The sequence below is a fragment of the Nannospalax galili genome, unplaced genomic scaffold, assembly GCF_000622305.1.
Source record: "Nannospalax galili isolate Female #2095 unplaced genomic scaffold, S.galili_v1.0 scaffold287, whole genome shotgun sequence".
Lineage (NCBI taxonomy): Eukaryota > Metazoa > Chordata > Mammalia > Rodentia > Spalacidae > Nannospalax > Nannospalax galili.
The window spans coordinates 319862-337504 of NW_008357493.1; the positions used below are offsets into that span (position 1 = coordinate 319862).

Genomic DNA, 17643 nt, shown 5'->3' on the forward strand with positions numbered 1-17643 from the left:
ACTGACAAAAAAGTAAATTCATCAAGAGTTATACTCCTAATAGACTCAAAGTGTGTGGCTATGAGGACGCTTGTAAAATAGTTATGCAGGTTAATTACATAATTCATATCACAGTTTATATGGCTTCATACTGTGTATGAAAAAATTATCTCAAAGCAAAGATTAGAACAAAAAAGACTATATAATATTAAGTTCAGAATACTTACCTTGTTTTCATTGAAATTAGCAATAACTACACCAACGAAAAGGGTCAGTCCAATCATGCAACCCAAGAACACAAAAACATGAATATAGATTCCATGGATCTGCATAAATGAAAAACACAGTTATTCATCAAAGCAATGAGAGCTGTTCTGGAAGTTCTTGAGAGATCTCATCTGCATGCTTACCGGCCCCACACGATGAATAATGACATCCCTCACTTCCACCCAGCCTTTCAAAGACAGAACTTCAAACAATGCCAGCATGGCATTTCCCACATTGTCAAAATTAAAGTTCCGAGGATTGGCCCTGAAATTGAGAAAGAGATGCTGTATGTAAGGTTCCAATGCAGAATCCCTGTGGCAAATACCTGTAACTCTTTCTAATCCTGGGTGCAGCATCTCTGGCCTGGGGTGGGGCTGGGGGTGGGCCATGTAGTATTTATTTTCTGAGTCACAGGAAAGTATTAGTAAGCTATAACGTATGATTATGTTCATTAGGTCATGATGGTTATTCTTACCTTAAAAGCAAAGACTCAGCCAGGTGTGGTGGTGCACACCTGTAGTCCCAGCACTTGGGAGGCAGAGGCAGGCGGAACTCTGTGAGTTCAAGGCCAGCTTGGTCTACATAGTGAGTTCCAGGACAGCTGGGGCTACAGGGAGACCCTGCTTCAAAAAGACAAAAAAATAAAATAAAATAAAAAAGGCAAAGACTCAACTCTAAATTCAGCCCCAGCACCTGTATGACCCTCTGCCTTGTCCTAAAGACACCCAGTATTGGAAGACAATGTTAGAGGGCTGCACAAGGGGGCACTGAATTCTGGTTTTATGATTGAAAACACTGAAGACCCAAGATACAACGCCCTGTGCCAGAAGAGTAAACAGGAAGAGCATAGTGTTTGGTCCCTATACTTTGGGTCATCAAGTATACTTGTGGAATGGCGTAGTGGTTCATTGAGCATCTCCTGAGATAGAAGAGGCTGCTTAGTTCAGTGTGTTTCCCTCATTCTCTCTCAGTCGGATTTTTTTCTCTCATTAACTTTGAAGTATTCTCTATAGTTCTTGTGACACTCAATGCAGTTTTCTGTCTACACCCATGGTTGATGCGTAAAGTACTTTGACCCCATCATTCCTTATTTTCTTTGAGTGAGATGATGCCCAATTCCTTGTTATTTCTCATACTTTTATACTTTTTGCTTCTCAATTACAAGATTCTTTCTACTATCTTGTGGGTCTTGGCTAAACATTTTTTGTTGTTAGCAGAAGAAATTGTCAGTGCTTTCTTCCTATTTTCTTTATCAGTCTATGTTACATAATTTAAAGATATAAATGATGATTGCTACCTTTCCTGAAGGTGATGAACTATATAGCTCTGAGTTGTTGGATACAGTCAGCCTGGCTTCTGACTGTATTGTAGTTTCATCAATTTTTCCACGCTGTCTTCATCTATAAAGATCTAACCCTCATGAAATCTATACTCTGGGGAGAAATCTGGCTCAGTATTTTTCCATCATCTTTTATGCTTTTTTAAGTAGAAAGACAATCATGAGATGTGTCTTTATAGCACATGGTGATCTAATAAGAAAGCATACAACTGCAGCTGACTTGGTCTGAAGGGCTTGAGGCTGATTGACTCTGTGTCAACACAGAGGCTCAACTTAAATTTATAGTTTAGAATTCTGATTTATTTTTGGTATGGAGGTACAAATATACTCTTTTGGATTTTTCTAACAACCTTTCATTGGCGAGGGTTTCAATTATATTCCATATCTTTTTTAGTAGACAGAAGTTGTAGGGACTGTGCATATGGAGTGGTTTGTTTGCGTAACATAAAGACTTTTTTTTTTTTAACAAGTGAGCCAGCTCTCAGGTCGGATGTCCATCTTTCTTACTCACCTGTTTTCTTTATGTAGGAGTGCTTTTGCAGCTAAATTTGCAATCACTTAAACTACTTTCATGTCCCCCACACTTAGAAGTTTAGAAAATGCTAAAAACTATATTTTAGGCTAAATCAAGAAAAACACAAGATATTATATAATGTATTTGAAACAATATATCACATTTTGAAAAAGAAAATCTTTCCAGTTTTAATCAAATAAGATACTTGGTTATGTTGTACTATCAAAATTGCCAAGTTTGAAATTTGATCTCTGACTCCAGAGGACTTCTGTAAATCCTCAATATAAACTGCCGTTGTTATTTCATGTGCTGCCCTTGCTTCAATTGGAAGGCTGTTTAAATCTTTTCTGGTTGATTTTGAAAAGCTTGTGGTCTTATTTCTCCATCTCAGAAAACTAAGATTGGTTCTGCCCTCTGAATTTGGTCAGTCTTTGGTTCCCAGTGGACAGTGTTCCAGGGCCCCTGAGATCATAATAAAGGTAACAACTTCTGCTCAGAAGACAGATACCTAGTCTCTGCCCATGGATATAGAGGCATAGAGAACGCCAACATCCAAAATGGCACCTGGCATCTCACACACATCAGTTATCTAGCCTAGAGAAATTAGAAATGTTTTGTATCTCCTAGAATGCACCAACATTCCTTTTGCCTAGAGCTTTGCCAATGGAGTTTAACCTCCAACACTTTAGCTTTGCTCCCTATTTCCCTATATGCCCACTCTTGTTCCCCTTCCCTACCCTAGCCTCTTTTCATCTTCTCTACCCACCAGCTCCAAGCCCTCCCCCTCCTCCTTCTCTCCCACCAGTTCTTAGACCCACTCTTTTTTCTACCCACCAGCTCCTGACCTCTCCCCTTTTCCAACCCACCAGTTACTGGATCCTCCCTCTTCCCTTCCCACCACTTCCTGGACCTGCCCTCTGCCCCACATTTTCTATCCACTTGTCCCTAGATCCTCCTCCTTCCTCACCCACCAGTTCCTGGACCCTCTCTTTTCCCTATCCACCAGTTCCTACCTTTTCCATATCCTCTTGTTCCTAACCCCTCCCTCTTGTCTTCCCTCATACCCCTGGCTCCTCCCCCTTCCCTACTCATTTCCCATCCTTTGCCTTTTTAATAAATATTTTATTTATTATTTTTATATTATATGTATGAGTGTTTTGCCTGCATTCATGTAAGTGCACCCATGTCAGAAGAGGGCATCGGATCCTCTGGAACTAGAGTTGTTAGCCACCAAGTGGGTGCTGGGAACCAAACCCGGACCTCTGCAAGAGCAGCCAGAACAGTCAGCACTCTTAATTTTTGGCCCATCTCTATAGTCATCTCTCCTCTGGTCCTTCTGCCTAGTCCTATGGTGCTCTGGGTCAGGGGCTTCTCCTGTGTGCTTTTCATTACACTTTTGCTGTGTGTAGAAAACAGAGACAGCTATTCCAGACATCTAAAGAATCTTGAGGTCTCTTTTGTACCAATACTTTCTCATACTCTTATATCCCAAATTATTTGAGCCTTAGACCTATAAGACCTGCCTAGAATGCATTCTAGTGTAACTTAAAGTTACCTGAAGAAGGAACTTTGGGCGAGCCAGCCGAGCGCTTAGAGGCTTATTGGTGCATATCAAAGCACTTAGCATGCTATATGACATTATTTTTTATTTTATTTTCTATTTTCCACTTCAGGTTTCTAAGGCACAAAGGTCACAGCATACAGCTGAACGAATGACAAGTACACCTGGTGATTGTGAGCACTCGGTAAATACAAATTTAGAATAAAACAGAACACTTTGTTTTTACATGCCTACTACTTTTGGGTATTCCAGACCTGTGCTTAAAATGTAACATGCAATATTTATGATATGCAATATGCCTAATCGTTTCATCCTGAGGTGATGTTTATGTTATTAAATCTGAATCACTCAGAAGAAAATGGGTGTATTCATCTGAGGGGAGATTATGGGAGCTAGTCTGTCTCCTGAATTAGACAGTGCATATTTATATCTTAATTATAATTACTAAAGCATTTCACTATGCACATAACCAGATATAAGTTATAGTCTTAATCATGATTTACTCAATATAAAATTACAAAAAATTAATCTTTTAACTCTGATTAAATTAGAGAAGGAAAGTTTAGAAGTGCCAAGACTACAGCTAGTATTGACTACACTGAAGATTTTTGTTTCATAAGGAAGCCAAGTGACAGACCCAGATAAGCAGGCAAAGGGCAGTGTGATGAGAGCCAAAGCTTGGCCCCTATCTGCTCAGTTTAAAATGTTGAACTTGATGCCGTCTAGTAATAATTTGCATGCAATGCTGTATTTCAATTATTTGATTTTCAAAAATTACATATAATTGATTTTATGGATAAGTTGAATGCTGCATGGTACAACCTGGGATTGGTTTATTTATCTCGACACACTGCCTTCCAGTGAGTTCCAGTTCTCCTCTTGACATTTTGAGAGGTTACAAAGCATTTTGGTCACTTTATCATAAGATTAGAATCTTCTTAGTTGATGTAGTTTTCAGATACAAAGCACTCAACCAAGAGATCACACCCAACCACCTTCTTTATGAAGCTTTCATATCTAGGCCATCAGACTGTGCTCTAAATACCCTAGAGCCAGGGCCCCACTATTGGGGACAGCCTCTATGTCCCAGGACCTGCAGAAAACATCCAAACTATCCAATTGTAGGTCAGTTTTTCCCATCTCCCTGTTCCTCCCCAGGAAGATGAAAGCCACAATACAACCTTTCCCCACAAATCTTCTCTCCTTCTACCTGCTAACCCTTCTATTTCCCTGTGTGTGTCTCTCCCAGGCATGGTGTGGCAAGCATCTCCTCTTGAAACTGTAACAAATTGCCTTTTTGTCTGTGGTTATCACCTGTTCCAGTGGCCTTACTATATTTCAGATTTCCTGTTAGTGCCCTTTGAAACAAGAGTGCCCCATCTAGACCCAGAAACACACCAGGGTCTCCGATGGGGGAAGGCTCCTCTCCCCAGCACATAACCCTTTGCAATGGGGCTCCATCTAAGAGGGTTCAGACTAGCTAGTCCTAGGCAAGAACTACATCTTTGGTCCTCCAGGAACACACGGCAGCCTGTTCTGCTAGGGCTGAAGAGCAGCTTTGCTCTGAGGCCTCTCCTACTGCTTCGTCAAGCTCTAATAATAAGAGGCCCTCCTGCGGGACCTCATCTACTAGAGTAGGAAGCACCTTGGACTTCCTCCACAGAAGGAAGTGGGGAATGCCATAGCATAGCACTCTTCCCCTGGCCTGTTCCTCCCAGGATGCTATACTTGTGTGTGGCTTTTGGTTACAGCCTAGAACAGGGTAATAACATCTCAGTAAGTTCTAGGGAGTTGCTCCAGTTACTCTCTTTAGAATTAAGATCAGCTTTGAGGCTTTAGCCCAAATCCTAAAACAGCAGGGGAAAAAATCCCATTTAATGTCCTGATATAAGTAAGTTATTTATGGTATAATGAATTTCGTCTCACAAAATAAACCTTTTATGCTTCTTCAAATTTTTATTTTAATGTAAATTAGACTGCTTTTCTAGTGTGCATTGGGATAAGACTTTTCCATGAGCTAAATTCCTCTTTGTCATGCTCAAAACCCACATCCAAAATAACTGTTTTCCACACTTGTTGGGTGTATTAAAAAATAAAAATTCCAATAGCTATAATATTGAATTGTTCATGAAGTGAATTTTATATTAGAGAAACACCAAAGCAAGATGAGAATGAGTCTAGGTTGGAGCTAGTGAAATATTCTTTTTAAAAAAGTTTTGATGAGTAGAAAAGAAACTGGATTGTGATAAAGACAGAGTTCCTGTGACTCACTCATTATCCTAAGAGGCACAAAGAAATTTAAAAAGATAATTAAATGAACAAATGAAGTTGATGGAATACTGAGTTTATCAACGAAGCAGAAAAATTCCATTCATGGTCATTAATAAGCAGATGAGAAAGAAGGTTCTGCAAAGGCACTACTTTTGATGGAAAGGTTTTGAAAACTCATTTCCAAGAAAAATGAATTTTAAGGAGAGAATTAGGTCTAATCAACTATAGTACTGATTATTCCTCTCCAGTGTTTCAATGATGGCGATCCGTCAATGTAAGTAGGTTTTTAAACTGAAGTAGCTTTATAATTTAGAACTCTCTACAACTGTTATAGGGACATCAGAGCCTCCCTTAAAGATATAAACTCAAAATGAGTTCGGGTTTAATGTGATAGGAAATCTTTGTTTTTTAAGCCTCATTAATTTTTAAAGCTATTCCAATCCAGATATGTACTTTACCACATCAGAAACATACTGAAGCAGTTTTTCATTAATTTCACAAAGCAACATGGAATTCCGTGGATCACCTGGTTTCTTACCAGTTTTTTGTTCGTTTGTTTGGTTTTTGATGTTCTGATATAATCCAATATCATATTCTATATTATTTAAGATAATTTTAATATTTTAAGCAGAATCATTCCAAATTACACTGATTTAAACACCATACTAGCAAGTATAGCATTCCTTAGGATATTTTTCTTAGAAGCTTACCAAACACGGGGCACCCAAAATCCAGGTTTTTTCTCTCCAGGTTTTAGTTTCAAATTTAAGTTCTTGGACACACTTACATTAATTCTGAAAATGCCATTACAATCTTCCTAAAGTAGGAAAAACAAAGGAGGAAGGGAAACCTAGTTAGAAAGTGAACTCAGAAAAAAGAGGACACATTTCTTACATAAAATAGCAAATGGCAATGTCTAGCAAGTAGTAGCAAATACTTGGAGAAGGAGGTGAAGTGGTGTTGGAAAAGCAGCACAGTGGCAAAGGATCTAAATGCACATTTCTCCAAAGAAGACACGAGTGGCCAATAAAGATGCTCACTAACATAAGCTACCAGGGAAATGCAAATCAAAACCTCCATGAGGTACAACTTCATAGTCAATGAGAAAACTGCACTCAGAAAGTTTCAGATGGGCTGGAGAGATGGCTCAGTGGTTAGGAGCACTGGTTGCTCTTGCAGAGGACCTGGGTTTGGTTCCCAGCACCACATAGGGGCTAACAACTGTCAGTAACTCCAGCTCCAGGGAATGTGAAACTCTGTTCTGACCTCTGTGGGGATTGCATGACTTGGATGCACGTACATACATGCAGGCACTCACACACATAAAATAAAAATAGAGTTTTAAGAAATGTTACAAATGAGATGTTGGTAAGGCTGTGGAGAAATGAGACTCTTCATTCTTGGAATTTTCATACATCATAGAGGTAGGAATGGGCGGTGGGCAGCCAATTTTGGAAACAGTCTAGCAGTTTCTTAAATGAATAAACAGATCTATGGGTGCTATGATTGGAAATGGTTTGAATATGTATCCAAGGGTCATATGCTGGATGTTCGGTTCCCAGAGTGGTGTGGTGAGAGGGAGAGCGAGCTCTAAAAAGAACCTAGAAAAGGTGGTTAGGTAAACTGGGGTGCCATTAACTCAAATTCTTCAGAGCTGCTTCCCATGACTGTAGGCTGTTATAAAACAGCAAACTGGTACTTTCCTGATCTCTGGCTTGCTGTCTTGCTGTTGTGATGGCTCTTTTACACACACTTTCACTATAATAGCATGTGTCAAGAGGGTTCTTGCCAGAGGTTTAAACAGATGGAACTTCCCAATCTTGGGTGTTCAGCTTCCAAATCTGTGAGCTAAGTAAACCCTCTTTCTTTACAAACTATCTGGGGATCAGGTATTTTGTTATAGAGTGGGAAACAGACTATTATACCAAATGACCCAGAAATTTTACTTTATGCATCTACTGGCCCAAGAGAAATGAAAACACGGGTCTGTAAAAAGACTTACGTACAGATGTTTATACTGGCAATATTCATAATACCCAAAAGGTTTCCATTCAAATATCTATGACTAGACACATAGAAGAACAGAATACAGTGCATCCACATAGTGATCTGGCCATCGAAAGAGATAAAGCTGACAAATGCTACACATGGACCATCATGAATACAAATGTCCTAGGTTAGGAAAGATAGAAACAAAAGGGAAAATTTATATGATCTTTCTCATATGAAGGTCTAGAACAAGGTACTCCACTAAGATGAAAAGGAAACAATGGCCAGTTAGGGTGGAGGTGGAGTTGGGGTAAAGAGCTAGGGGTGACAGTGAACATATACAGGGCTTCTTTTTGCAGTGATTCAAATGTTCTAAAAGTGACCACTCTTTAGTTACAGAGCTCTCAATATGTTTAAAGCCATTTAACTGTTCACTTGGATGGGGCGAATGACAGCATTTGAGTTACATCTCAACAAAGAATCTGTTTAAAAGATTTTAAAAAGAAAAAAAAGCAGTGAGAAGTTTTGATTTACTTTCTGTCTATTCTCTCTTTGGTCATTCTTGGGCTAGGACTGTCATAGTTTGAGCTTAAGCCTGGCTTTGGTAAACTTTAATCATCATCTGAATATTTCAACAGAAATTCAAGTTAAATTTGTTTAAAGACACCCTTGATTCTAAAACACATCTGTTTTGGGCTCTCCATTTCTGCCTGTGGGCCAGCATGTCATGCCAGTAAGCCTCATGACCTTGGAGTTGTCTTGCTTTTCCTTGTGCTTATTGATTATTTCTCCTGTGTGTGTGTGTGTGTGTGTGTGTGTGTGTGTGTGTGCATGTTGTGTGCGTGTCCATGCACATATGAGTCTGCATTCACGTGGAGACCACAGATTGACATCTTTTGTTTTTCATGTTCCGCACTGATGATGATGATGATGGTGATGATGATGATGAGGAGGAGATAGGGTCTTTTAGAGAACACAGAACTCACCAAGTAGGCTACACGGCTGGCCAGCAAGCTCTAGGGATCCTCCACTCTCTGCTTCCCCATCACTGAGCTTACAGATGCATGCCTGCTGTGCCCAGCCTTTAAGTGGGTCCTGGGGTTTGAACTCGGGTCCTCATGCTTGCATGGCAAGCACTTTACCGACTGATCCATCTCCTCAGCCCCTCAAGTGTCCATTCCTATTTCAGCTAGTTTTATTAGTGACAAAATTATCTCTTTTTAGATTACCTGTAAAATTCTTTAAACAAGGAACACTTTTGACCCACATAGCAAAAGTGTAGATAATCATAGGAAGGACATTTTATCTAGAATTATCTAGAGACACAATTAACACTTTGGTGTATATTCTTCTGGTCTTTTTCCCTATGCATACATGAGGTCATGTAGTTTCTATCTTTTCATGCACCTTTCAGCTAAAAATATGCAGCAATTATTTTTTCATAACCATATCTAGCCATCGACACTCTTTTTTAAGGGCTGTATTGTGGTATGCTATATAGCAGCCCTACAATGTACTTGGCTTTACCAGTTTGTCTCTCGGAACCCACCTGATTCCACAAGGCATCCTGGTTTCCTGGTTAAAAGCAAGCATGTTGGGACTGGTACCTGGATTTGGATCACAGCTTTCTTACTTACTATGTGGGTGATCTTCTGCTGTGTAGCATTTTCCTCCAAACTGAAACATCTCTAGGAGGTGGGGACGCTCATGAGATTCATGAGGTAAACAAAAGGTTTTCTTGTCTGGGAGACAAGAAATTTGGAAGATTCTTCCAGGCCCAACAGCCCCTCCCCAGCAGTATGAAAGGAGGGAGGAGACTCTGACCAGCCAAGCTGTGGAGAGATTTAGCTGAGAGACGATTTCCTAGACTATCAAGCTTCCTGCCAGTGGTGTAGAGAGCGCCAGGGTTGCAGTTTGCCTGACCTATCATTGTGTTGCTGTGGGCCTGTTGGTGATGCAGGTGCTTCTCAGTTGTCTACTCCTTTAAGTAACCCCTCACCTATACTCCTGTTAGTAACTCCAGTAAAAACTCATTGGTCCACCAAGTTGGAAACTGGTGCCACCATTACTTTGGTCTTTTCAGGGTGAGAAGACATTGTATCTCCCCAGATTAAGTATCTGACACACCTTCCACAAGTGATTAATCATTCTACACTAGTCCTCATTCATGGTCCCACAGACAGCACTTTGTACTTTGTGAGGACTAAAAAGTGCCAGGTTCCTCTTCTTAACAAACCTTTCAGGCTTCTTGTTTCTTATCAAAGAAATTCCCATTTGTCACCCTTGTCTGGCAATCAGGATCTTGTCAATTTCTGGTCTTAGTTTTTAGTTACATCAACATGGAAGGGAAATGAAGTCTAACAATAGCTACCTGAGTCTTGTGTGGGTACTTCGTGTAAGGAAGCTTAATTTAGTCTACTTGATATCCCTGTGTGAGAAGTGTTCTAGAGGAGGAAACAGATTGGGAAAGAACTGAGCGAACCAAGCCAGTGCATCTACTAAGGTGGGACTGGACTTAGGAGGCGTTGATTCTAAGGCCCATGCTCTTCCTGTTCTGCCCAGCTTCTGCCCCAAGACCCTTCTGGGAAGGCTTGATGTCTTTCTTAATTCCACTTGCTCTGCTTGACAGCCTTTTTTTAAGGCCCACATCCTCCTTCCTCCCCTGGCTATTGCGGTACCTCCGCTTGGTTGGTAGCCAAGCACTCTACCCATGAGCTACATCCCCAGACTCTTAGTCAGCCCCTCCACCCCCCGCCCTATGGAAGACAGTTTCCTACACTGAAATCAAACATCACATTACTTCTGCTTCTTACCTGCTCTTTAACTGCTGGCTCTATATTATAGTTTCTTAAACATGGGACACACATTCTGTTTAGACAGAAAATGCTGCAAAACAGAGCAGTAATTGACTCGGTTTTCCAGTTCTATTTGATTTTACCTGTTATGATGCTTCAGACATAACTGAATTTAGAAAGTACTTGTCAAAAGTTGTCCTCAGACTTTGTTTACAGGGCTTTGGTGGCTAAGCTCTGGGCTCCATATCTATCTGTATTGATCTCAAGACATCTGCTGTCAAATTTTCAGAAAAGGAGCAGAGGAGGGACGTGATGGCCTAAATATGAGAAAATAACAGTTTTCCCCAATAGGAAACCATGACCCTGACAACGGAAGCCTCATTCCCTTTAAACATCAGTTATATGATCCAAATGTTGGAGCATCCAGCTTTCTTTGTGCTTTTAGAAAGATGGACAGAGCCAGTGAGACGGTTCAACAGGTAAAAGTGCTGGCCTAAAGACCTGAACTATTCCTTAAACTAACGGTGGAAGAAGAGATCTGACTTCTAAAAGTTGACTTCTGACCTCACACCTGAGCCACAGCACATGAGCACATGTGCACGTGTACACACCCCCCCCACACACACACGCACTAAAAACTTTGAGACAGAACTGATGTTCCATTTGTCTACAGTGTGTCCTTCATCTTGCTCTTTTTCACTGGGATCAGTGAAGAGGTGCAGAGCATTTCTCAGGATGTCTATTCCAATGATCCCTCTTGTACATTGAGCATCTCCTTAGGCTTTCCTCCTGAGCCTCTCACAGACCTCACTGCTCCTGCAAAGAGGACAGATGGCATCTTATCTGTGTTTGCCCATCTACAGTGTGCTCTTCGCCCCTCATATGAATCATTGGTCCTCAGCTTGGGCTGGATATGAGCACATGATAGAACAACATGATGCTCTGAGGCCATCATTAGTACACTGAGTCACCCAGGATTCCTAGGAAGCTTCAACTTGAAGTGCTGTTATTATCTTTCTGGCTTCTATTCAGTGTGAGCCTAAAATAACTCTTCATCCTCACACAAGCCTGTGGATTAAAACATCAGCTCTTGATTACTTCCTTCATCCACCAATATGGTACATCGCGACTTCATATCATATTCCTGTTATGTCTTCTCAGGTTTATGGAAGGTTTCAGAATGTCTCTGTCCCTGTGGCACCAACTGAAATCCTCTTTTAGTGTATTCTGTAGTATAATTTGATTGGACAAGATTGTTATTATACTTTTAAATAGCTAGAGAACTTACAATTTTTGTCATATAAAATCTGTATAAGCCTTATTTACTAAAAATGTATACTAGTGGACCTTTGGGATATACACATGCTAATGTAAGAAGGTATTATTTTGTTTGGATGAAAGAGAAAATAGTTCTGCTAATTTACACACCAGCAATACTTGGTTTACTTTATTAATCCACTTGTAACATGGAAAAGAATCCCAAGAGAATGGGACATAGGATAGTAGAGCAGAGGTGAGCTAAATATTTTTGTCAGAGTACCACAAAGCTACATTTCCCAGCTTTCCTACCTGCATGGTAAGGCTGTGCTCTTTCCTTGGGAATATGGTTGAAATGATATAAGTCCACACTCCCTTGTGATAGAGTTTATATTCTTTTCTTATGAGTGAAGACACCAAAGACCTACTTAAAAATGAATACACCAGACCAAAAGAACCCCAGTACCCCAGTGGTCATCCGGAGAAGAGCTATGTCATGTTATATTATCAGGATACAGGCAATTACAACAAACCTCCACTTGCTGGCACTGACTAGAGAGAGAGATGCTATAGTGAGGGCATACACATTCAGTTGTTTGTTAGAGACCTTGAGGGCTGTCATAAAGGGGCTAACTCTGGATAATTATAAATGAGTATGTATGTAAGCACTGACTTTCTCATGGGGAGCATGCCAAGAGTGGGAAAGGAGTAAAAGAGGCTGTGAGAAACAAACTTGGCCTCTCCATTTTGTTTTTTTTTAAAGGTGGGGTGAGTTTATTTGCTGGTGAGTCTTGTATGGCAAGAGAGGCATGATCACTTTAAAGGAACATTTCTGATGCTCTTAACTATAAACATCTTAAGTCTTAGTGCTATGTGTAGTGTCAGCAGTGGATTTGCATTGGAACAGGAGGGGGCAGTAGAGAGAATGAGATGTGCTTTTACCCTCTCAAACCTTCACTAGTAAGAAGAGACAGTGCGTTTTTATGGGGAAAAGGTGTTTGTGGGAAAAGGACTCTAGGAGGTTTATAAGGGGCTTCTTGGCACCCACCGATGTACATACTTTCCAAGGAATGGCAAATGATCTGAGTTTTAATTCCAAAGGACAGGAACATCTTACCCTTCTGATAATGTAGGGGTCATTGCACTTGGCTAGCTTTCCAGCAAAGAGCTGAACTCCAAAGCTGGCAAAAACAAGCATTAGTGTCAGCAAGAGAATGGAGACCTGAAAGAAATTGAGAAAATAGTAAATCTCTTTGTTAAAGTTGAATACTAGGTTTAAACAGGGATATCAATGGGACCTCCTAAATCATATTGTATAAAATTTATTTTTAAGAACATCTTTTAAGTTCCCCACCATGGGGAAATGGCAAAAGGAGAATATTAACAACACACTTTGAATTTGAGAAAGAAAATAATATGACTTTCATGCAAAAAAAATGGGATAAGGTATTTTTATACGATTTTGGAATCAATACTGTATTTAAAAGAACAAAGGGAAATGTTTAAATACTTCTATTGTACTCAGCTTTTCCAAAATGGATTCACATCTTTATTAGCAGAGAATAAATTAGGGAGACCATGGCACAGCTTTCCTGTGAACACAGGCCTGAGTGATAGGGGAACGTGCTGTGCACTGGGGACTTGGAATAATTCAAGCCTCACAGGCAAATCTATTAATTATCTCGGGCTCCCTCTGCTGGCTGCTACTTTTGTCAAAGCAGAGAAAAGAGGCAAAGGGCAAAATCCAAGTAACCATTAAACTGTACTGGGTGAATAACTAAATGAACGTCTTAAGTAGGCCACAGCTCAGCACTGTAGAAGAAAGAGCTGAGAAAAAACCCTATCAGTGGTCAAAAGATTTTGGTGTATGAACTGTCTGGTTTGGTAACTCTCTGTCTTCCTTCTCATGAAACCATGTGAAAAAGCCAGTTTTATGGCTTTGTGAAAAGCAAATGCCCTTTAAAAACACTTTTTAAAGTATCAGCAACTATACATCTCTGGTAACATCACAATCTATCATTTAAATGCCTTCATATCACCTGAAACTACAGCTGATCTAGCACCAGTTTTGCTAGAAAGCAAGTCACAAACAAGCTTCTGCAAAACATTCCCTGTTCTTTGTGCACAAGCAGAACTCGTTCATAATAAAAAGAGAATCATGTGACCACTCTTCGGGAAGGCAGAGGTCCTTCAAGCACACTGTCAGCGATGAGCCTCATACAACTTGTTTTATCTCCAGCTTTGTTTTTAGAAAATGCCGTTTCCCCTGTATCACATTTGTAATTATTGTGTGTTGTTTACTGAGTTGTTCAAAGGAAGATTTACTTAGGTGTTGCATTTTTGTTTTGATAACAACATAAAACTATAGAGATGAATTCTATTCTGTATACTCGAGGGGATATACCGAATCCAAACGTGTTCATTCCTAATCTAATTTGTGAAGCAGATAGTATTGAATCTGCTTACCCTTATTTTCTATATGAAGAAAGTAAAACCCAGAGTAGAAATTCAGGTCAGGTGAGGAATGACAGTGTGATTCCTACCTGGTTAGGACATTTATTGTATTTTCCAGAGTGCTTCTCCTCAGCTAAGAATGTTTATTCGGTTAAAATAAGCCAGAGTATCAGTAGGTGAAGTTTCTGAGTATGTTTCCCTGTCTCCTTTCTAATCCTTGGACAATGAACAAAACTATAGACTCACTTTATCAGCTACATGGCAGGAGAATGAACTAGACTCAAAAGACAGCTCCCACGTACCAAAAAAATTTCCTTGAAGCCGCTGAAAAGTTCTCGAACAACTTTCCTCATCTGGGGCACCAGTTTGAATATCCGCAGAGGTCTTAGGCACCGAAGAACCATCAGAAGCTGAGCTCCTGATTCGGCAGGCACATTTTGAGGCATCCAGCATAGAAATATCAAGCTCACCTGGAGGAGAAAAAAAAAATCTCTTGAATTCTATGTCTCTTCTGCTGTCCACATTTTCTGAGAGTTAAGGTGGACATTACTTTTCATTCCGCAGGGGCGCCATGCGCTGTGTGGCACAGACATCGTGGGTGTGCATGCGATCTGTTAACTTTAAACAGTGAGTCTAACCCATGCCTGTCAGAGGCCTCCACAGAAAAGCCACTGCTTTATTAATGATCAGCAACATGCAGTCTGTTACTCAACACAATTCTCCCTTTGCCTGCATTGATTTCATGCCTTCTTGGGTAGGTGGGAAAATGAAATTTCTGACTCCATTTCTGTAGTTCCCAAGTTTAATAGAACTGAACACTTGAATGGGCATCTGCTACAGCCAGGTGTTATGTACATTAGAATTAGGAGAGATCTGATAACGAGGGGCTCATTAACTAATACCATGAGTTACTTGACACAGCATTTTTGTATTATAGGAACCATAAGAACTGTGGGATACAAACTACCTTGGTTGTTTTAGACCTTATTAATATGTCTCACTCACACATAGGAGTGTGATTTATATGTTTCGACAATATATCTGTCGATATTTTAATGCTTTTATTTAGATTATTTGTTTAGATTTCACATTCATGTCTCTTACTTGCATGTAATGGACTTGCCTATGATTTATTTGATAATTCAATTATGACAGCTAGACTTCAGATAGTTTACTCTTGTACCAAGGGATGAGGGAATTTATACAAAATCATCACATTTTGCATTTAATAATCAAAGACTTACAAGATAGATAAATATGTCCATTACTCCACCAAAGTCCCTGATGACAGCAGTTGGAGTGAAAAATAAGCCATCTGCCATAATCTTCAGATTAAGCTCAATGCTCATGAATATCACAAACACATACTCAGCGATCTGAAACAGGCAAAGGGTAGTTTGGTCATGATAAGTGGTGGAATTTCAGGTCTGTATTTACTACTCAGCTGGGGGCTGAGGTTCCACAGAAGTACCTGCAAAGTAGGTGCGTGCATGACTCTCCGGAAGGGGGATTCAAACATCATGGAAATGCAAGAGCAAATGGTGACGATGATCATGACCCAGTCCAGGTAAGTGACCAGTCCCAGCAAATCACTGCCAAAGAACAAGCAGAAGTGAGCTGAGCAAATGCTTCATCCAGCTGCCAAGAATAAACGATGATGGCTTTGGTGACTGTCAACATGGCTGGTGGTTTTTTGTTGCTGCTGGTGGTGTATTTTTCTTTTTGACAAAGGGTCTTACTGTGTAGCTCTGGATAGCCTGGAACTCTTTATGTAGATAAGGCTGACCTGGAACTCATAGAGGTCTGCTTGCCTCTGCCTCATGAGGGCTGGGGCCAAAGTCATGTGCCACAATGCCTTGCTTGATGATCTATTTCATATATATGTATATATACATATATATGAAATATATATGTATGTATATAATGTATGTCATGTGTGTTTGTGGCACATGGGTATGTGTGTGTGTGTGTGTGTGTGCATATGTGTGTATGAAGGAGCTCAAAGAAGGACATCTGGTGTCTTCCTCTATCCCTCTGCTTTAGTCCCTTGAGGTAGGGTCTCTCACTGAACTGGAAGCTCACTGTTTTGTTTAGGATGACTGGGCGACAAGCTCTCAGGACCATCCCTGGCTTTATTATATGGGTACTGAGGATTCAAACTCAGGTCTTTTGCTTGTGCAACACTCTTACCCACTGAGCCATCACGCCAACCTGAAATATTACATTTTTATGAAGCAGAAAATAGCACATGCAAAGTTCAAATGCACATGGAAGGCAGAGCTTGTGATGCTTACTAAAGTTGATGGTATTTTGTATTTTTCACAGCTCCTGTGACAGGGTCTGTTTTCGATCTGTAAGTAAGAACAGCATATGAAATTTGTCAACACAGTGAGCAAGTTAAAACTCAGTAGCATGGTAATCACAAACACCTCTCTACCTAAAACTTTTTATGTCTTCTGTAAAATACCCATTATGATATATTGGAACTCTACATCACTGCAGAAGCCAGAGAACACTGGACAAAAGAAAAATCAAAACAGTTTGCAATTTGTGATTATTAAAGTTTTAGAATCCTAAAAACACATGGCTTTGGATTTGTGACTCATTCTGTCATGGCTTATTACAAAGTAAAATCTCGACTTCTGTTTTAAAACACTTGTTTAAAATGCATGTGCTACTAGTCTAGGATGCTTTTCATAATTATTTAGTTAGATACTCCATCAATTAAAGAGAATTCTTCACCCTCCATTTCCCTGTGGACCTGTGGAATAATTTTTATAGTATTTCATAGGAGGCAGCTTTAAGGTTTACTTTTAGGAAGCCTGTGAGTGGTTGTCAGTGAGGCCCCAGCAGTCTTTGTGTGTATGTTTCCAATTACAAGGTCTTCATCAGCCTATTCAGCTGTGTTGCTGACAAAAGGAGAATTACACCATACTAAATGAAGTGAAGAATTAGTAATTAGATGTTAACATGTAGGCAGCCAACAGGGTAATTCAAGATGAAAATCCCACTTGGGCACTGAACAAATCAACATCTAAACTGCCACTATCTTCCTCCACTTTGCAGAATCTCAGGGGTATTTTTAATGATTATTACTCAGGTACTTTAAATGGTGAAGATTTTTCTAGAATTGCAGAAGGAACAATAGACTGGTGGTAAGGAGAAAGTCACACTCTAGTTGGGGTTCTTGGGCAAAACCTTCAACATCCACGGACCT

The 17643-nt window shown here is 40.1% G+C and overlaps 1 protein-coding gene across 1 annotated transcript in view; it reads right to left on the reverse strand.

Moving 5' to 3' along the window:
• Positions 1–17643, reverse strand: part of Nalcn (sodium leak channel, non-selective) — a gene marked incomplete in the record, with an annotated part of 412798 nt that overhangs the window by 53504 nt on the left and 341651 nt on the right. Inside the window, 8 exon segments of the mRNA XM_017794878.1 lie at positions 207–305; positions 390–510; positions 6642–6748; positions 13090–13194; positions 14729–14896; positions 15671–15802; positions 15898–16018; positions 16721–16777. Of these exon segments, the coding sequence (XP_017650367.1) occupies positions 207–305; positions 390–510; positions 6642–6748; positions 13090–13194; positions 14729–14896; positions 15671–15802; positions 15898–16018; positions 16721–16777 (910 nt within the window).